The 22,945-nt window shown below is 34.6% G+C and overlaps 1 protein-coding gene across 1 annotated transcript; it reads right to left on the reverse strand.

Moving 5' to 3' along the window:
* Positions 1-6,735: 6,735 nt before the first annotated feature.
* Positions 6,736-7,347, reverse strand: LOC145725994 (uncharacterized). Its single transcript, XM_081974920.1, has one exon. The coding sequence runs from the start codon at positions 7,345-7,347 to the stop codon at positions 6,736-6,738; it is 612 nt and encodes a 203-aa protein (XP_081831046.1).
* Positions 7,348-22,945: the final 15,598 nt, after the last annotated feature.

A 22,945-nucleotide genomic window follows, 5' to 3' on the forward strand; every position in this document is an offset into this window, starting at 1 on the left:
CCTTAGCGGCTACAAACCTTTCGCCGCGAGATTAAAAGAACCACTTTAGTCCCTAGATTTATAATATACTATTATCATATCATTGAAGATTAAAACGATTTTATATGAAATCTTTATTAATAATTATCAACATCATAAATGTACTAATTCCTTCATAAAACCTTAGTTACTAATAATACGTTAGTTATGAAGGACAACAGGTTCGATAACAGAATAATATTACAACGACTTTTCATGAATATTCCAAACAATGTTTTGACAGTTTTCAAACTTAACGGATACTCCACTGCTTTTGGAGTCCACGATCATATTTATGTCTTCTGAAGGCTGATTAATGGCCGAGTATGCATTCCACTTCATTTCATCCGGATCCCTAGGGCTTAATCCAATGCCGGAGACATCGCCGATTTGAATTTTGCGAGCAATGGAAACTTTCTTGGACACACTTTCTTCTAGATCCACCACCACCCTACATCCATCCACCAAGTTCTTGTAAATCCGATATATCCCCTCCAGGATTAACAAGAAAATTTTCGGAAGATCTTCTAACGCAGTGACCAGTATACATATTAGGATTTTCAAGTGAAAGATACTCATCTAGTTTAGCCAAGAAATGAATGCCGCAGTGCTGTACTGTACATTTTCCTTTTCTATATGATAGAAACCATCTTCGGTGAGTAACATGGGCTGGCCTTAACATTGCACACTTTTTAAATAAAAGCACAGGATTGACTTCGCACTCAAATACTATCGCGAACGTCCGTTTCTTGTGGGTTTTGGAGTCGGGAATAGTAACATTCAGCTCGTTCTCTAAAACGTCAACATCTTCCGTGGTCATGTTGGTTAGTTCATTGGTTCGGCAAGCTCCTCCAATTCCAATTAGAAAGGCCACTTTTAACATCAAAAACTCCTTGTCTGGAGCAGAACGTACAAATTCGTTGATTTGTTTTCTTGTAAATACTGTTGCGAAGCGAACTTTTGATTATTAGTTAGGATTTCTTTAGTTATTTGTTGTTACCCCTGTATGTTACGTTGCTTTGTTTACGTTCTACATTATTTTGTCTGTGTTCTAGAAAATCCTGGCTCTGTTGCTTATATAGAGAGAGATTTATGTTATAGCTTAATGAGTGTGAGAGAGAAAGTCAATTTCATGAATATTTGGGAACTTTCTAGAAACCATGGAAGCCTATATAAGCAGCTGAACCAGGCCTGGTTAGTTAGTTGTTGAGTTGATGGTTGTAGTGAAGCACCGCCCTCTGTACAAGAAAGCCAAGAAGGTGCATGCCAAAAATTCCAATATGGCCGAAATAGTGGTTGACAGTTTGCATTTGTTTGTATTGTGGAAATTGGGGTTTTCCATGATTAAATTAATTTTTAAGGTTTAAAGTCAAGACTTGGGATTACTTGCCAAAGTAATTTTTGTTTGCTATTATATATTGTTGTTTATATGTTTATTGTTCTAGTGGAAGTGTAGTTTGTGTTCATTTTATTGTGTTATCACTATTGTTATTGTTCCTTCATTGTTCTATAATTTGTTGTTGGTTTTTTAACTTAAATTCTATTGCCTCTACAATATGCCGTCCACTTGTTGTTTGCCAAATTGTAAAAGCAATTTGGTGAAAGGCCCAAAAGTGTCAGTCTTTTACTTTCCAAAAGACCCTGCTCGAACCCAACAGTGGTTGAAAGCTTTGAACTGGAATGATTTTACTCCAACACAATACTCAGTGGTAAGTACAATATGCTTTCTCATTCAGTAAACTTATTGCCTCTTACATACATAGGTATGTGAGTTACATTTTGAGGCCGCCTGCATTTTGAGAGCAACAAAGGTTTACTTTGAAGAAACAGGACAGCTTTTAGAAGTTCCATTGGCACATTTACACTTTAAAAGAAAGGTCTTGGTAATAATATAAAACCCATTTACCAGTTTTGCTTACCTAGCTTCAAGGATTTCCAAATTTTCTTTGATTGAGCAGTTTTCACATTAGTTTGTTGTACTTTCCAGGACAAAGGGTTCTAACCAAACTTGGCTGGACTTTATTGGGTATAAAAAGCCATATCTATACATATCTGGATCAGGAATGAAGCGTTCTTTGATTTTTCACTCACAACTTCTAATCAACTACACGAAAAAAAAAAAAAAAACATATTTTCTACTGCATCTGCATAGGTTTGTGTGCAAAACGAAAACCGCTAAATGACCGCTAACGCCGCCATTAAAAGTGACATTCTAGGCTTTCTTATACAGAGGGCGGTGAGTGAAGTCGAAGTTGTCAGATAACGAGGTTAAAAGTCAGTGTCAGTTTATTGTTTGTAAACAATATACAGTGTTGTACAAGAAGTGTGTTATTAAGGAGTACGACGCACACACGGCAAAATCACTACTTTAGGAGGCCAAAAATATACGACATTAGAAAAAGTTTTATATTGTACTTATAAACCAATTTCGTACTCTTAACCTAATTACTACTTACCTATAGGTATCTAACTACTTACCTACACGAACCTACCTACCTATATCGGATAAACTAAATATAAATAAAAAAGTGAATTTATGAAAATAAAAAAGTAAGTATATTTTACCATACATAATAGGTATACTGTAGGTATACATAGTTAATTTAATTACTTATTAGGATGCTTCATCATCATCATCAACTTCTACGTCTTCGACATCATCATTCCTGTTGATGAAGTTTTCTATTAACGGATTTTCAAGCATTTGTAAAACCTCCTTCGCAAATGGTTTTTTTTTTTATTGTGGCTCCTTCTCTATGACGCAATTATAGGATCGGAAGCTATAAGCATCCAGTGCGCTATGTCGGTATTGGTGCGGATCCTAGAGGTTTTTCTGGCATGGAAAAGCCGTACGCTTTTAAATTCCTTTTGGCTGGTCTCAAGCACATCTTCGGAAAATAGACCTACAGGTAGCGGCAACTCCTTAATAATATCTGCTCCATGAATCAAAAGTTTGTGGACCGATGCACTCATCTTGTACCAGCCATAAATATTAACGCACATTTTGGCTGTTTCAATACAGTAAGTTTTGAAAATTTCGGTATTGATGTAGAATCCGCATGATAACACGCTCAGTATGTTGGAAAATCTTCTGATGATGTCTGTATTTATACCCGTGATATTAGACGCTTTTTCAGGCTCAGCAAAAAATTTTCGAGCCGTGTTTCCATCATTGGAGTTGCCGCCTCCTTGTTTTGGCTGGTCTACCACTAGACCCATTACCTTGTAAAAGTTATCCGTAATTTCTTTTTTTCTCTTTTTTATATTTTCTTTGGTTTCTGTGCCTCTGGCTTGCCACTGCTGCAATTCCAATTTATAGGAGATGTGAAGAAGATACTCGTAACACCTCAAATACGAATGGAGCACAGATATGCCAAATTTAAAAGGAGCTTTGGAGTATTGCTTTCTCAAAAGCAAATCTATGTGGTTTAGCTCCTTGGGTGTGGCTTTGCATATGTTGCATGCTTGCGTTGATGATGTGTCTGTTAAAACGTTGCAAGTCTTGCCATCCATCATTGTACAAACAGCATTATGTTTAAAAGTGTATGTATTGTCGCCAAAAGTTACTTTCGTAGCATGTAGCCTTAATATTTGCTCTTCTATTTCATCGTAATGCAGCTTCACAGATTCTTTTGTCTCTTTCTCAATCTGCAGACGAATAATGCGGCTATATCTTGAAGAGGAAGGACTAGGGTTTTGCCACATTATCTGTTTTCCATTAGTAGTTGTTGTTACTGACATTTGTAATGGCACTATAGTGCACAAAATAATGTTGGTGTCTCCATACAATGAGTTGTTTGAAAAGCATTGTTTATATATGGAATGACCACCACTTCCGTCAAGATCCCATTTGTACACCACTTGAATGGGTGAGTTCTCTCCGTGATTGTGGTGTAAAAGAAGTACATCCTGCTGTACTTCTGCAAGTCTGTGAACAGTGTGGTCAAGAATATCTTGTACGGGGATTTGGACGTTTCTGATATTTTTAAATTGTCAGGGTAGCACTATTTCTTTGTCTGCGCTATATCATTGTAAGCAGGATATATGTTGGCGCCACGAGATTTTGCTCCTCTTTGCATTTGAATGTAATCTTCTTTACCCATGTCAGAGTCGATAATGAAGGCTAAAGCCTCCTCAGGGGAGTAGGGTATGATACCAGAAGTCTTCGGTGAATCATGAATTTTTTTTATCCGTTTGTATCTGCGGGGACTGGTAGTCAACGCCAGATTCACCATTTGTGCAGCTGTTCTTTTTCCACTCTTTGTTAGACTAGCTTGAGCAGCAGCACACAATACCTCGGGACTTGTTTTGGCAACGATTGGTTGAACTCGTCTTCTTTTTGTTCGTACAGAGCCCTCTTCGAAAGATTTAGATGGTCTGCCTTTTACGCCTTGTAAGTTTGAAACGTTGCTTACAGGTTTCACGGCTGGCAGTATTAAATCGTTTTTTAACCATTCTGAATTGCACTTAGTGAATCTCTCAATCTTCCAATTCGATTTCTTCCACTTTTTCAATAATTTAGAAATAAACACTTTGAGAACACCTTTTATTTGTAAAACACTGTCTTTTGATTGTTTGTAAACTCCATGATTGTCCAATATATAACTAATTAATCGTTCTACACACTTAGACGACCATAATTTATAAAAGTTTTCATTTTGTAACACCAGAATTAGGTCCATTTTTCTAACATGTAATTTCGAGTAAATTTGATCACTCCGACTACCTGTAAATAAAAGAGGATAGTGTCACAATGAGTTGGTTTGAGTTCTCAAAATTCACATAGATAACGGCAAACTAACTATTTAGTGGAAATATCAAAGTCAGAAAGCGGTACTTAGCGGAACTTTTTTCGTAAGTCTAAGTTAACATCAACTTTTAATAGAAAATAAGCTTGAACCGCAATGTAATATTTTAATACTTACGATAACATTGATTTTACTTTAACTCTATAAATATAATATACATACCTGTAGATTCCATATTCTTGACCACTGTTGATATTTAAACACAAGACGAACGAAAAAATGCGTAATGTTACTTGACGGTTTGGTAAGCAACTAACAGTACAATCACTTCGCTTACCTGCCGGACCCTAGCACTCATTTGTTATGATCATAACAAAGGCGACTTGATGCGCTTTGGGATAGATTGACTACCTGACTAAAGAAATACAAGCTAATTAGGACTCTATCTCTATTTCGATAAATTGCTTTTTGGCCTCCTAAAGTAATGATTTTGCCGTGTGTGCGACGGTACAATACCTTTGATTTTTTTGCTCTATATCCGACGTGTTTCTTCTTGATAAAACGTAATAAAGCGCCGTATTTGTCGATTTCCACTCTTTCCTTCAATTCTAAGGTCGCTCGTAACATGGAATATTTTGGCCATAAGGACGAAGCAGAATATTCTGCAGCGAATTTTGCAAAATATGCTAGCAACACCGTTTCTTCTGCACCTGGAACTTGTACTTGTTTCGCCACACACAAAACTGTTCATATTCTTTCTCATACTAGACTTTAGATTTTTCCGGAAGCAAGTTCAACCTTCTTATAGTGTTGGCTGCTGCCAATATATTATCAGGAATATCTAAATTTTGCATGATTTTAATGCGGACAACAAAAATTAAATGACATACAATTTTGTTGATTTTGTTTTTGCATCGCCGTTGCCAATGCTACGATAAGCTTTGAATGTGACTCGATTATTAGCGATTTAACACCAATGTCCACGACTACTATAAATCGCATAATAATCCCGTAACATTAATAGCTATAATTGAATACTAACTCAAACTTGAAAGGCTTTTTCATTTCCCCAAAACATATGCAATGTTTTGATACCGACTATCAGTGAGGATGTCAATCAAAAGAATTATTTTGATTACCTTCAAGATTAGCTGTAATTGGTCTATTTCATATCGCACGCTGAAAATTGCCTGTGATTGGTCTATTTCATATCCTACTGTTGCGGAAAGTCTAGGATTTCATATATGTTCCCTAAGACAATTGCTTTATTTAGTTGGGGCTGATGATATTTTGTTGTTGGGTTCTTTTTATCCAGCTTTTTAGGTAATAAATCGAATATCGAAATCGATAAATCGAACGAAAACCATCTTGCTATTCCAGAAAAGATTTTTTGTAAACTTGTTAGATAAACTAATTAATATTGAAGTTATTTGTCCAACGCAGTGTTGTTTGAGAACGATCTACATTTTCTACTTGACCGTATTTTCTTGAAACCAAAACCACTATATTCTTTTTACATGATGGTGTTACGACACAATTTTTGAATGAGCATTTCTCTCTGTAGTCGTTAGCTTCATGTTTGAAGCGTCGTGATCCTATGTTAGTCTCATGTTGTGTTTTTAGCAGTTTTCCTCCATTTCTCTCCATCTGACGTGCTTCTAATGCTGTCTTGGAAAGATTTTCCTGTAAACTGCTTCACCTGGTCCAGCCATCGTTTTGGAGAAAGTCCTCTAGGTCGTGCTCCCTCTACCTTCCCTTGGACCATAAGTTTTTCGAGATTGTCATCTTTCCTCCTGCTGACATGTCCAAAATACTTGAGAATCAGTTGTTTGATTTTAGTTATCTGACTTGGAAGTTCTTCGAGTATGGATACGTTAGTTCTGCGGTTTGTCCAGAGAATCCTCAGTAGTCTTCTCCAGACCCACTTCTCAAACACATCCAACCTGGCGATGTTTGTAGCTTTTAAGAGTCAGGATTCTGCTGCGTATAGCGCAATTGGAAAAACGAGGGTGTTTACTAATTTGCATTTTGTTGTGGTTGTTATATGCCGATCTTTCCAAATTTTGTTGAGTTTGGTCATGGCCGTTTTGGCAAGAGCTATCGTTCTTCTGTTTTCTTGACTTGACCCGCCATTTCTGCTGATGTGGGCACTTAGATAAGTTATTTCTTCCACGTTCTTGACATCTTTAGTATTAGGCATTTCTTCCATGTGCGTGCGATCTATTAACATAAGTTTCGTTTTCTGACGGTTCAGTTGTAGACCGAACTCCAAGCTCACTCTTTCTACTCGCTCAATAAGACTCGACATTTCTTGCTCATCTTTGGCGATAAGTGTGGTGTCATCAGCGTAGCGGAGCTTATCCATCCTTCTGCCACCTATGACAACTCCTCCTTCCCAGCCGTCCAAGGCTTTCCTTATGATATATTCTCCATATACGTTAAACAATAAGAGTGACAGAACACAACCCTGCCGTACACCACGTTCCACGTTGAAACGTTCAGAGGTTCTTCCATCATTGGTAGATATAAATGATCCTAATGATCCCAATGCTTTACCACCGGAATTTCCGAACCTCAACATGTTGAACCTATTAATAAGTTTTATATAAAAACAAATTTTGCTTAATGGAAAAGCCTAATTCAGAATTCCCGCAGTGTTTAATAAGCGTAATGCAATGAGACTTTCTGAAAATATAACTAGGCATTGCTACTTAAAGTAAATTCAAATCTCTGATATTTTAGGAAAAAATGGAAATTAACAACTTGACGATCCTGATTTATTATATGGTCTTGTCAGAATGAGTTAAATTGATCAACACTAAACCGAAAAAACTTACAGGATTATGTGAAAATAGTGGAAACATGGTGAAATTTTCGAAGACAAACTTAATTACAATCTTCCAGAAAGTCAAACCAAAATTTTTCGCCTCGATGGAATCGAAACTCTTCAAGGGACCGACTTTTCCGAACAAGCACATTGATTTTATAGAGTGTCTAGGCCCCGGAGTCCTTTATTATAGAACTCCGGCGACAATATACGTTCATTAAGGCGAGTGCCTGACCACAAAGGCGAAGAGACGCCTGCTCCGCTTACAAAAAGAGTATCATTTTCCTGAAAATGCGGATCTGGAATTTATCCAGGGGCTATAAACTAATTATCGACCATGTCAGAGTTATTTAGCGGCCTTCACACGTCGAGAGGATGTAATACTAACGTGGTTACCTTTGTTAAAGATGGCCGTCTCATTAATTACCAGAGCCGGGAGTAAATGAGTGATCGCCGGATGCGAAACGTAGAAAACGTTTTGTAGAAACCTGATTTCCATTTCGCCGGTACATTTGCTATTCATTTGAAACGTGAAACTTTTTTAATAGGATTGAGTTACCTATTGCACACGAAGTTGACTCTAAATAATCCAGCTGTGAAAAATAAGCGAAAACTGGTCTTAATTTGATGAACAGTGTTTGCGCATTGTTTGTTAGTTAATCAGAGAGTGCATTTAACTAACTCTGTAAATATTAGGTCCTGACCATGTGTGCTACAATAGCATATTGTACAACAAGGGTGAATAAGATGTATGTTACCTATCGCACGAGGACGAAAATTTGAAATAAAATTTGTTCCAAACCAAATAGTGGTGGTAGCCGCTTTACGTTTTCCAACCCTTCTAAACCTCTCCGCTTCGCTCAGTGGAAAAGGATTTTGAGTTGATTTGGACAATGCGACAGATATAGAAGTTTAGTCGTTATTAGAAGTGCGCAAATTAAGGTATTTTCTCAATATTTATACAACATACCTAATTTACGTATTACTGATCTAGTATGCTTAATTTAGTTTCGATCCAGGGTTTGTCCCAAAAGAGTTTGGCAGTTTGGATATTCACATCCAGTAATTGCAACTTTTAGTCTGTGGAAGTGTGGCATACCATTAAAAAATGCTTAATTTAATAATAAATATTGATGATAAAAATAATAACTTACTAACTTTTTTATGTTCAGTTACTTAGAAATCTGTAATAACATTAGACTTAATTGTATTGAAACATGAGGATTTTTTAAATTAAAACAAGAATGTTAATCAAGATGTCAATATTATGTTGCAGTATCCTCTGCTATCTTTATTTATTTCCTGTTATTTTACTAAATAAATTTGTATCTATCTTTAGTTGCTACATATGTGACAGACAATGCAGTCAATGTCTCTGAAATTACATACTTACCTACTAAGTATGATTTTGTAACTTTTATACGTCGATGCTATAGATTTGTGGTGATTTACCTTATAGTTATTTAACGCTAAGATAGACATCGACGTAGGAAAGTCGCAAAATCATACCATAAATTTAACGTCATAAATTATAAAGAGAACCGTTTAAATTTCCCGCCACATTATAATTCCCTTACCAGCCAGTAGATGGCTCTTCAATGTGTGCTGCTGACGCCATCTAGCGGCGATAAATTCTTCAAAGAACTGGCAAAACACTGACTCACCGCTTAGTATTGCAGACAATGTTGCCAGGTCTACAGTTAAAACGGTATATTTACCGTTTTTGTAGTTCTTCTACCGTTCTCCTGCTTTTTGTATATAATCTACCGTTTTTAATTACGTTATTGCCATTATGTTGGTTGTGAAACTTTTCATATACTTTTTCAGTTTATTGAATAGGAAATTTAATAAGGATTCTAAAAATGCGCTTAAAACAGTCATTTTCTTACTCCAAATTATTCTCTAAAACCACGTGATGTCTGTCACTATTGTTAGAATTGTCAACATTTTACTAGAATTTGCAAGAATTACATTTTAACACAGTTTTTGAAACAAGACGATTTTCTGAGATTTAATAGTTATTTTGACAATTGTCACTTCATAGTCTAGCTAAATAGTGTTCTGAAATCACATGACATCTGTCACTAACGTCAAAACTGTCAGACCATGCTCTAAAGTTGCAAAAATCAGGGTTAAGAAAAGTTTTTCTGCAGTATTCGATATAAAGAGTGTTTTTGAGATTTATGATTTTTGACAATAGTCACGTGACTGCCTAGCTAAATTATTCTCTAAAATGACGTCATGTCTTTCACTCTTGTCAGAATTGTCAAAATTTTACTAGAATATGCAAGAATTACATTTTAACACAGTTTTCGAAACAAGACGATTTTCTTAGATTTAACAGTTATTTTGACCATTTTCAGTTCATAGTCTAGCTAAATAGTTTTCTGAAATCACGTGACAACTGCCACTAATGTCAAAACTGTCAAACCATGCTCAAAAGATGCAAAAATCAGGATTTAAAAACGTTTCCTTGCAGTATTTGATATAAAACGAATTTCTGAGATTTATGACAGTTATTTTGACAATTGTCACTTCATAGTCTAGCTAAAGAGTGTTCTACAATCACGTGACAACTGTCACTAACGTCAAAACTGTCAAACCATGCTCTATCGTTGCAAAAATCAGAGTTTAAAGACGTTTTCCTGCAGTATTCGATATAAAGAGTGTTTCTGAGACTTAGGACAGTTATTTTGTCAATTGTCACGTGACCGTCTAACTAAATAATGTTCTACAATCACGTGACAACTGTCACTAATGTCAAAACTATCAAACCATGCTCAAAAGGTGCAAAAATCAAGATTTAAAAACGTTTTCTTGCAGTATTTGATATAAAACGTGTTTTGAGATTTATGAGAGTTATTTTGACAATTGTCACTTCATAGCCTAGCTAAATAGTCTTCTGAAATCACGTGACAACTGTCACTAACGTCAAAACTGTCAAACCATGCTCTAAAGTTGCAAAAATCAGGGTTTAGAAACGTTTTTCTGCAGTATTCGATATAAAGAGTGTTTTTGAGATTTATGATTTCTGACAATAGTCTCGTGACTGCCTAGCTAAATTATCCTTTAAAATCACGTTATATCTGTCACTAATGTCAAAATTTAAAAAACAATTAAATGAAAAAATGAAACATCTGTATTTTTGAAGTACGGTTTTTATAACAAGAATCAATGATTAAAATTTTTGACAACTATTAAAAGACACCCTGTATAATAATGTAAAACAAAACAAATTAATTTAATTTGTTTTTATCTACCGTTTTTTGACTGATTATTTTACCGCGCTATTGAATATTTTGACTTGGCAACACTGATTGCAGATTTAGTTCTATTTATGTTAGGTTTTCTATGGGACTATCAAAGTCACATCATTCAGGTAATATAAACACTAAACAACATAGCGGTAAAGGTATAGCTTACTTTTCAATTCCAGAAACAGTAAATAATTGCTGAATTAGGTGAAACGTAAAACATTGTATGCACTACATACACCCTTGGTACATAAGTAGCTATAATGCTGACTAATTTTTTGCTCAGTTAAAGCCAATTTTTGACATAAAACATCAACTTTGGTGGCTTGCCAAATTTTGAGATCTATTTTGTACGGTTTTCCATCATCAATCCATGCTGTATCCGGATTTGGTGTCAAATTTCTTTTTTAATTAGAATGCTACTCGCATATAAATTTTCAGGTTTTAGAAAGTAGTTGCTAGTTTCTTTTACCAAACCAAAGCGAAGCTGGCTGAAGGTTAATGCTTTACTTCAAACTTGAGACGTAATATTGTCACGTTAAAGGGTAGCCCAGAGGGAGAAAAACTCAGGTTTCCACAGGTAATCCACTTTATTTGAGTAGTTGGTACAACAAACACTCGAATGATTGCTCCACTTTGTGTCGCGCAGCAAACATCATTCTCAGAGCATAAAAGTCATACTTTTTGTGCTTAATACATAAATAACTATTATACTTTTAAAGGGATATTAGTTCATTCCTTAACAGTTTAACATTTCTACTAGTAACATATTAAAATCTTGAAAAAAAATGTCTGATAGTGCACTTTTTCTCACCTTTTTATATAAAGATTTAGATACTGCGGTGTATTTAAGCCTTTAAATTCAACCGGAACACCGCCCCAAACAAGTCATAAATCACTAAACTAATTCTAGTAACAGGGGAGCAACAAAAAGTAGTCGCCTTATTAGATTCCTGATCGAAAGGAGTCTTGATGCGCTACAGCAATCAATCGATTAGGGGGGAAGATATATCGCCGGTTGATTTATGAAACGGCAGATCCCCAAGTCGGACTCGTACAAAAGGCCGCTAATTTATATTTTTTTGGTAGGGCAAAAAAACCGCTCGTCGATACCGGTAAAAAGGTTCAATTTGAGGGAAACTCGGAAAAGAAAATGAATTCTTTGCACGAAAGTTGTTACGTTTTCTATGGGTCATCCATCACCTAAGGGGATTTCAGAGCTCGTGTATTGGATTCAAGCTAGATTTTTTCAGAGACGCGCCACTTAAACTGTAACTAAAAGGTCAGGATGACCGATCTGATCACTTTAACCAAGACAACACTTTTTTTTTTTTTGAAGAGCCGTAATTAAAACTTTAGTGAAACTGGTCTAAGTTTTGAGACACTTGAGAAACCAATAAATGAAAATTCTTGGTGCACTACTACTTCAGTCTCGTCGCTTCTTCCAACTTTGATTAACTTTCTAAAAGTCCGGAATATACACGTGCAGTTTGTCGAGAACTTGCACAAACTGGCACAGCACCGCCTATTCCATAATTATCATCTGTTTGTTTTAATATAAACGCAGTTCATTATCCGTGTCGTTTTGCTGGCAAAACCTTCGTCGTTCACGCCAGACACAAAGCACCAATTATAGTATAAATCATCCCACTATGCAGAACATTCAAACCCAATTCACCTTTACAAGGAAAAAAATGAAAAGATCATATTATTATCCTTTACAAAGTGGAAAGTAAGCAAATACTTCTTACCAAGAGGGTTGTTCTGTGTTTATCTTGGTCGGCTCGAGGGCTTTGTTATTGTTTGTGGAGTGTCGAGACGCAATTTAAATTAATAAGGACAGGGACACCGGAGTGCTGAAAACCCTCAACTTGGCATATCACACGGGAAGGAGGTCTCTTTGTGAGTGGCCAAGTTAGACAGCCGAAGGGCTCTAACGATTATTTTGAGGCAGACGACTTTTCAAGGAAAACATACTTTTTTTATAGAAGATGGTGTCAATAATCTCACCCCAAATCAGTTAAATTGCATTAAAGTAAGTTGATGATTGATCAAGAAAAAAAGATGATTCAAATAATGACTAGAAACAGGTATGAGAAGATCAAGAAAGCGAAAATGTTTGACTGTTCAACGATTCTCTAAAGAGGTATAATCTGTGGTTGCCCAATATTGAACTGCCAGTACTCACATAACGTGCTACGTACATTCACTCGATGTTTTGTTTCTAGAGAATTCTTTGAATATTAAAAATCTAACGCTTTTAAAACTGACAATTTTCAAAAGAACTGTAATAAATCTCAAAAACACCGTCTTGTTTCGAAAACTGCAAACAAACTGTGTTTTAAACTGTAATTTTTCCAAATTCTAAACAAATTTTGATAGTTTTGTCTTTAGTCACAGATATCACGTGTTTTTTGGAGGATAATTTATCTAGGCCGTCACGTGACCACTGTCAAAATAACTTTCATAAATCTCAGAAACATGTTTTGTATCGAATACTGCAAGAAAACTTTTGAGCACAGTTTGACAGTCAGGAAGAAAATTGCTTATCAAGCCCACTTGGAGTGAGAAAATGACAGTTTTAGGCACATTTAGCAAATCCACATTAAATTTCCTAACCAATAACCTGAAAAAAACTACAAAATTTGGTACAGTCAGGGAGAAAAAGGGTGTCAAAGTTTGAACTGCCAGAAATACAATTTGAAAGGACAGTCAGGGACAAAATCTCCTGTAAAATCAACTTGGAGTAAGAAAATTACTGTTTTAAGCACATTTTTGGAATCCTCTTTAAATTTCCTAACCAATCACCTGAAAAAAAAAATATAAAATTTGGTACAGTCAGGGAGAAAAGCGGTGTCAAAATTTTAACCGCGAGAAATACAATTTGAAAGGACAGTCAGGGACAAAATCTCCTGTAAAATCAACTTAGAGTAAAAAAATTACTGTTTTAAGCACATTTTTGGAATCCTCTTTAAATTTCCTAACCAATCACCTGAAAAAAAAAATATAAAATTTGGTACAGTCTGGGAGAAAAGCGGTGTCAAAATTTTAACCGCGAGAAATACAATTTGAAAGGACAGTCAGGGACAAAACCTCCTGTAAAATCAACTTAGAGTAAAAAAATTACTGTTTTAAGCACATTTTTGGAATCTTCTTTAAATTTCCTATCCAATAACTTGAAAAAACACTTCAAAATCTAGTACAGTCAGGGAGAAAAGTAGTGTCAAAATTTGAACCGCGAGAAATACAATTTGAAAGGACAGTCAGGGACAAAACCTCCTGTAAAATCAACTTGGAGTAAGGAAATTACTGTTTTAAGTACATTTTTAGAATCCTCTTTAAATTTCCTATTCAATAACCTGAAAAAAACTACATAATTTGGTATAGTCAGGGAGAACAAGGGTGTCAAAGTTTGAAATTCCAGAAATACAATTTGAAAGGACAGTCAGGGACAAAATCTCCTGTAAAATCCACTTGGAGTAAGAAAATTACTGTTTTAAGCACATTTTTGAAATCTTCATTAAATTTCCCATCCAATAACTTAAAAAACACTACAAAATTTGGTACAGTCAGGGAGAAAAGTGGTGTCAAAATTTGAACCGCGAGAAATACAATTTGAAAGGACAGTCAGGGACATAACCTCCTCTAAAATCAACTTGGAGTAAGAAAATTACTGTTTTAAGTACATTTTTAGAATCCTCTTTAAATTTCCTATTCAATAACTTGAAGAAACACTACAAAATTTGGTACAGTCAGGGAGAAAAAGTAGTGTCAAAATTTGAACCGCGAGAAATACAATTTGAAAGGACAGTCAGGGACAAAACCTCCTGTGAAATCAACTTGGAGTAAGAAAATTACTGTTTTAAGCACATTTTTGAATTATTCATTAAATTTCCCATCCAATAACTTAAAAAACACTACAAAATTTGGTACAGTCAGGAAAAAAACCAGTGACAAAGTTTTGACACATATATCACGTGTTTTTTTAGAGTATATTTTATCTAGGTCGTCACGTGACCACTGTCAAAATAACTGTCATAAATCTCAGAAACATGTTTTGTATCGAATACTGCGAGAAAACTTTTCTAAACCCTGATTTTTGCAACTTTTGAGCACAGTTTGACAGTCAGGAACAAAATTGCTTATCAAGCCCACTTGGAGTGAGAAAATGACAGTTTTAGGCACATTTAGCAAATCCACATTAAATTTCCTAACCAATAACCTGAAAAAAACTACAAAATTTGGTACAGTCAGGGAGAAAAAGGGTGTCAAAGTTTGAACTGCCAGAGGAGTAAGAAAATTACTGTTTTAAGTACATTTTTGAAATCTCTATTAAATTTCCCATCCAATAAAAAACACTAAAAAATTTGGTACAGTCAGGAAAAAATACCAGTGACAAAGTTTGAACTGCTAGAAATACAGAGTTTGAAAGGAATAGGAAACATAAACATTATAGCCGATTGCCATGTCAATATGGTATTGATCCGTCTGTATATTATGAGATCAACGAAACATAACTGACATTTTTTTAATTATGTACAGTGTTGTCACATCCACTTAAAACCAATTTAAGATCTTGTTCATTTGTTTAGTATGTGAAAGATTGAAGTTTTTTAATAAAATCACTTATACTTAAGTTATAATGGGCCTGTCCCACAATTTTTTTTTATCTCATAACTACAAAGACGGATTGAAAATATTATACCCGTATTTTTTTGTTTTCAAAAATATTAAGTCTAAATAGAAAAAAAATGATGATAAAAACTACATTAATCTCATGCTTAAAACGCCCGCCGCCGGTGACGTACTACACTATCAACCAATCAGCGACAAGAAGTGAAACAGATGGCGTGCAACAGCCAATAAAATCGCCCAGAATTACGTACGTCACATGCGCGCCAAAACCGATCTTTTAAATTTAATGGACAAATTCAAACTAATGTAGGAACATTTACGACCATAATTTTTTCTTCAAAAATATGAAAAATTAGTTTTTTGATCCTATTCTTTCGATTCCAGTCGTTAAAACAAAAATTTATGATATGTGGGATAGGCCCATTATAATGTTAAAATCCAAAATTTTTCATAATTTCTATTCCAATAGACAAACGATATAATAATGAACAATTTGTTACCATTTTTTAAAATTCTTTCAGAGAAACATTACAGCTGATGCACTTTGGTTAAATATTCTTTTGACATTTCTGTCCCTAATCTGTATAATTAACAAACGTCTTATGTAACCATCATCTATGCTAATAAGAATGATTGAGTTAAACGTCAAACGCTAGAAGCCTTACCAGCGAGCTTTTAAAATTAATTAGAGCAAACCTAGAGTTTAATATAACTTTGATTGCATAATCCAGTTTTACGAAGCATAAAATTATAGCGCAACTGGAAACATCTGAGGCCAAATTATCCCATTTACTTCCACCTAATGGAAAACATTGATTGGTTTGTGCAAATTGCCCATTAGTGCATCTGCAGCAATCAGCCTCCATCAGTAGTACAAACTTGGAACGTCGTAACGCAGTTAGGAGAATTAGTACGTCGTTTTGATGGAATTTAAAATAGTTTTTCGGGAAGTATCCAGGAAAATGAGGCTGGAATAAAGGTTAAACACCTTTTAGTGGTGGTTAATAAAAAGTTTCGCAGAAATCAGACGATGGAGCACAATTAACGCCTGCACTGTGTATAAATCGCTGGGACTTGATTTATCGGACTTGAGGGATGTTCCGCAGACTCGGTAAATAGGTTAAATCTCTTCGCGAAAGTCGTTACAAATTTTCAAGATTCCGCTAAGACCCGACCGAATTAGCAATGAATTTACAAACTTCAGCGTTTTCTCATTTCCGCTCCGGCAACCCCCTAATCGTTTCTTATTTGCTCAATCAAGTGTCGCGCTCTTTCAGAAGCTTTTACGCTAAAAACAAAAACTCTTTGACCGCAATAAAAATTGCATCGGGCACCAGACACAAAGAAACCAGTCATTTCCTAATTGGCACAGCAGGAACTGACTTTGAGTCTTACGGCTGGCAGAAAACCGATTAAAGATTTAAGTTTTATGAACTCGAAATGAGGATTTTTAGTCGGGGTCAAAAACAAAACAGAAGTTGTATTAAAATCTGTTATTTTGTTTAAAAGTTGGCAACGTTTTGTAGAAAAAAAAAACAAGCATTTTTCTTATATTATCCTTATCCTTCCACGTGTTCAGGTTATGAGGAATCAAATTGAACAGCTAAAGCATTTAAAATGTTTCTAAAATAACTAACCAGAAAAATAATTATTAGTGGTTAAATCATCAAAGGAAAGAGAGTTTTAAAAGGTTTTTCTACTCGTTTAACAGAAATTGGTGAGTTTTTCAGCATTCACATACTATGTCTGTCACAGTTTCTGAAATGAGTGTACATGACATCCAGGACAGCCGGTATACTGTTTGAAAATCACGCCAATAGGATCGTCTACCAAAAATTTGTCTTTATGGTAATTAGTAGTATTCGGATAACTATGGATCACATGTTTTTTTATTTTTTGCTTTAAATATATTTAACCTCAAAAAAAGTTAGTAAAACCCACCCTTATTTGGTATACGAAAAAGTCCCATGTGACGTAGAAAAGCATCTTGCTTTGCAATTGCAATTGTTCGAGCTGTTGCCAGATGTTTTTCTTTATCATCCAAACACGGATTTGTCATAAATTTTGCATTTTTATATACGTACACAAACTAACACCAGAATTAGCTATTAACTGCTCCAATCAATAACGTCTATTAACCGTAAAAACATTTGAATTTTGAAAACTACACAAAATGACCAGTACTATAAAGGGTGTGTACAAATTCAAGATCATAAAAACTTAGGTCACTCTGTACAGTTTACACTTTATTTAAACGCTTTAAAACTTGTTGTGTTGTGTTAACCAAGCTTTTTTTGAGTAGTTTTTTTTAAGTAGTAGTAACTCTACTCGTTTTTGAGATATTGAAGAAAAACTCGTTTGGTGTAAATTTTTTTTTTTTTCAAAATATAGTCAAAATTTCAAATTTTATTCCAAGACAAACACCAACCACCCAAAATTTAGCTCAGAGCCTCCTTTTTTACGACAGCGGTCTTGAAACAACACTAAACGTCTGGTACCATACAGAGTGTCGACAAATTCAGGATCATAACAATTTGAGACACTCTGTACAGTTTAAACATTTAAATTAAACGCTCTAAAACTGGTTGAGTCGAGGGGTAGTTGGCCGAGGTAATTTGGTGTACACACTCGAGGTAATTCAAGGTATTATGAAGCACTTTCCCATTATTACAAAGCATTGTGAGGTACTACAAGGCATTACGAGGTATTACGAGGCATTTTGAGATATTTATAAGGCATTTGAGAGTATTTTGAGGCATTGTCTGTATATTTCAAATTGTAGTGTATTAATATAACAAAATTGATTAAAAATTGAACAGAACAGCATATGCACATGTAATTATTATGGTAAAATCTTTGTTACATGATATTGAGTTAAAACAATATTGATTATAAATTATTATAATAATTTACCAATTTTTCAACATTTAAACTACATTTTTAAGGTCACGTGACTGTTTTTGACAGGTGTCAACTGGATTTTACAGTGTTGCAAGCTCAAAATTGTATTATTAACGTCACGTAACGTGTATTTTACAATTTCAGCTTTTACAACTATCTAAATTTAATTCACCAAATGATCAAGATTTAAATTACATTTTAAAGTCACGTGACTGTTTTTGACAGGTGTCAGTTGGCTTGGACAGTGTTGCAACCTCTAAAATGGCATAATCAATGTCACGTGATGTGTCTCTTGCAATTTCAGCTTGTACACCTGTCTAAAATAGTCTAAATATAATTTACCAAATTTTTAAATTTTAAATCACGTTTTAAAGGTCACGTGACTAGTTTTGACAGATGTCAACTGGCCTTTACAGTGTTGCAAGAACATGTAGAATTGCATTTTCAACATCACGTAAGGTGTATTTTGCAATTTAAATTTTTACAACTGTCTAAATTTAATTTACCATTTTTCAAAATTTAAACTGCGTTTTGAAGTTCACGTAACTGTTTTTGACAATGTCAACTGGTTTTTACAGTGTCGCAAACTCAAAATTGTATTATTAACGTCACGTAACGTGTATTTTACAATTTCAGCTTTTACCACTGTCTAAATTTAATTTACCAAATGATCAACATTTAAATTACATTTTAAAGTCACGTGACTGTTTTTGACAGATGTCAGTTGGCTTGGACAGTGTTGCAACCTCTAAAATGGCATAATCAATGTCACGTGATGTGTCTCTTGCAATTTCAGCTTGTACAGCTGTCTAAAATAGTCTAAATATAATTTACCAAATTTTTAAATTTTAAATCACGTTTTAAAGGTCACGTGACTAGTTTTGACAGATGTCAACTGGCCTTTACAGTGTTGCAAGAACATGCAGAATTGCATTTTCAACATCACGTAAGGTGTATTTTGCAATTTAAATTTTTACAACTGTCTAAATTTAATTTACCATTTTTCAAAGTTTAAACTGCGTTTTGAAGTTCACGTGACTGTTTTTGACAATGTCAACTGGCTTTTGCAGTGTTGCAAGCTCAAAAATTGAATTATCAAGTCACGTGGCGTAGTTCTTACTATTTTACTACTGTCTAAACTTAAATTACCAATTTTTCAACTGTTTCTTTTGAAATGATAACCGTCGTATGCACCGAGGGTAATTAAGCAAGTTTAGCTTAAATGTTACTTTGACTGTGACATTTTTTTAACGATCTGTCACAGTCAAAGTAACATTTAACTTAAACCTGCTTAAATACATTCGTTTAATTTCTTTATAAAACGTATCCAAATTTTGAAAATCACCCATTTTAAGGACACGCTATACAAGTTTAAGCTTTATTTAAATTGCTTGTAAACGAACTTAAACCTTACTGTCGTCAATTTTTTATCACTTTTTCTAAAGGACTAAAATGGCTTTAAACAAATGGGGCCACTAATGAGATTTGCTGTTTAAATTGGAATTGTTTGGTAAACAATATTGAGTGTTATATACAAAATTTGAATGGGATACTTTAAAACATCAAACTGTGCAAATTGGCAATTTTTTAAACATTTTGTCAACATTCTAAAGATTAGTGCCATGCCATTCCAAACGTTTTTTTCATCCACATTGAGTGCATCATGTGACCCTAAATTCGCTGGCAGTGTTCAGGTCACGTGCTCTCAGTTGCAATTATACATTACACTGGTCTTACCCCCAAATAAAATAGAATCATCATTTTTATATATACTTTAGTTTTTCCCCCAAAAACGTAAAAACCTAATTTTTTGGATTCAAACAATTTACAAAAAGATTAAAAATGTATGCAAACCAATCAACTTCGCTAAATGGTCATAAGGTTGAGAATGGCTTGAAACAAACAATTCCTCTACTGACACTTAACGATTAAATGGGAATTGCTTGTAAACGAACTTAAACCTTACTGTCGTCAATTTTTTTATCACTTTTTTTAAAGGACTAAAATGGCTTTAAACAAATGAAGCCACTAATGAGATTTGCTGATTAAATTGGAACTGTTAGTAAAGGATATTGAGTGATATACAAAATTTGAATGGGATACTTTTTCTAAAACATCAAACTGTGCAAATTGGCAATTTTTTAAACATTTTGGCAACATTCTAAAGATTAGTGCCATGCCATTCCAAACGTTTTTTTCATCCACATTGAGTGCATCATGTGACCCTAAATTCGCTGGCAGTGTTCAGGTCACATGCTCTCAGTTGCGATTATACTTTACACTGGTCTTACCCGCAAATAAATTAAATAATTTTTATATTTAATTTAGTTTTTGCCCAAAAAACGTAAAAACCGAATTTTTTGGATTCAAGCAGTTTACAAAAAGGTTAAAAATGTATGCAAACCAATCAATTTTTAATCCTCTATTAGAAAATGGATTAAAAAAAATATAGGAAGGCACTATTTTCTATGGAACACTTTTGAGTGTGATGAGTTTTTGAATGAGATTTTTCCAAAATTGGCCATCAGAGGGCGTATCCCTTATCTTGAAAAGCCACACTCACCACTGAAGAAACCCACCTCAAGACTCAGGAGACATGTACCAAATGTTATTAAAAATATAGCAAATTCTGGCACATTTTTCAAAAATCATTTCAATAGCCTCACTTTAGTAAAAATCGAAGGAAAAACCGTTAGTGCATTATGCCCATTATGGTGCACTAAATGCCCGACTAATGTAACTAAAAAAAATCAATTTTAGAAAAATTTTAGTTACAATATTTTTCAAAATAAACATGGCAAACCATGTAATTACTTACATTATTTCCTAAATCAGTAAACAATCTGGACTGGAAAGAAACTTTTAGGATACGCCACTGGCTCTTAGTGCGGAATAGAGCATAGTTAACGGGAATAATAGTGAACATTGACACGAAATGCAAATTGTGTTCGCATAAAAAACATCCTCTCGAATCATAATGACGCTATTTTGCTAATGACAATTTTAATTGCGAGAGCGAGGGCCGGGATGAAATATGTATTATGTAGGAAATGGTAGGAGAGCTTTTATTTCTGGCTTTTAAGTTGAGCATAGTTTATTTTATGGGCACGCCACTACCATCCGGCAATAATCTGTTAAACACTTCATATAAATTCGAGTTGGTGTTTATATGATCAATGTAAACTGTACTTGTGACTATCATTCTGATAGAATAATGTTTTTGCCATAATCTAGTTTAGACGTGCCAAGATACTAATAAGAAAGTTGGTAATTTGGTAAACAGATGTGAATTGCATTAAAACATGTCATGAAATTTTTTTGTGGTATTGTGCTCTGTGATTATACTTTATTGTTTTCTCATATATTGTGCAAAATTTCATACATTTTGCAATAATTACTGTTGACTGGCAGGAATATCAAAATCACTTTCACATCAAAATAACAAATCAATTATATTATAGGACAAGTGCAAACTTCAATTTTGAATACTAGGAATGATGGAAAATCATTCAAAAAAACATCAAGCATTAGGGAGACTAAAATATCCATCAGGGGGCCTATTCTTGAAAACAGGAAACTGAATTTTCTAGAGAAGTGTTGATAGAACGTGACAGAAGAAGCTGACAATGGCGGGTTCCTGTCACATTCTACAGGTCTTTCTCTTGATAATTCTCTTGTGAGGAACCGAAATACTGCTCTGGATGAGAAGTTGTCCAGGTCTACTGGGCGTACATCCACCAGTTCAAATATGGAGGACCTGGAGTTGGCTGAGATTTTTATCGATTCCCGCCTAGGGGAGTTTTTATTCATCATCTCCCTAGAGCAGATCTTGATGGCGTAGAGTACAGCCTGCAGAACCGTCGGTGTTTGTCCCAGTCTCTCAGTCAAGCAGACCCCCGCCTTGGCACAGAAAGCCCCGACTCCAGTCCCTTTTGAGGACATTGAGCCGTCCGTAAACCAGCAGATATCTGCTCAGTCTACTCTCTATGGTACGAGGGTCCTGTAGCAGAAATCGGTGGCAGCAGAACGTCGGAGGGCAAGTTGTACTTAGTGTCCTCTGATATCATCAGTTAAATAGTAAAACTTCCAATTTTACAATTCCTAGCCTAGATCAATCTATATGTTCAATCAATCTGCTGATTTCCAGTCCTTATAACACAAATTATACATATTTTACATTATTTATTTTAATAACAATAACTTAAAAGAATCTATACTTTTTTGGAAATGCAGATTGAAACATTTTGTTTCTTCATCTGGAAATTATTACTTTTGCCAACTTGTAGGAACGTACTTGACATAAATTCAATTAAAAGACAGCATTAGAGGATATTAAGCCCAGGGACAGCTAAATGTTGCCTGATTCGATAATTGGCCAAACATGGAAAATACCTAAGAGACATAAACACATGTTTACAGTAATTAATTATTCATAAACAGAATTTATGAACGGAATCGTACTCACGGTGACGTCAGAAGTTTATTTAAAGTTTACGTAGGATAACTGTCATTTTCAAAAAAAAAAAAACAGCTGACAATGAAAGTTCGTTTAAACTGGCAAC

The sequence above is a fragment of the Ips typographus genome, linkage group LG3 (genome assembly GCF_016097725.1).
Source record: "Ips typographus isolate SLU linkage group LG3, UJ_Ityp_2.0, whole genome shotgun sequence".
Lineage (NCBI taxonomy): Eukaryota > Metazoa > Arthropoda > Insecta > Coleoptera > Curculionidae > Ips > Ips typographus.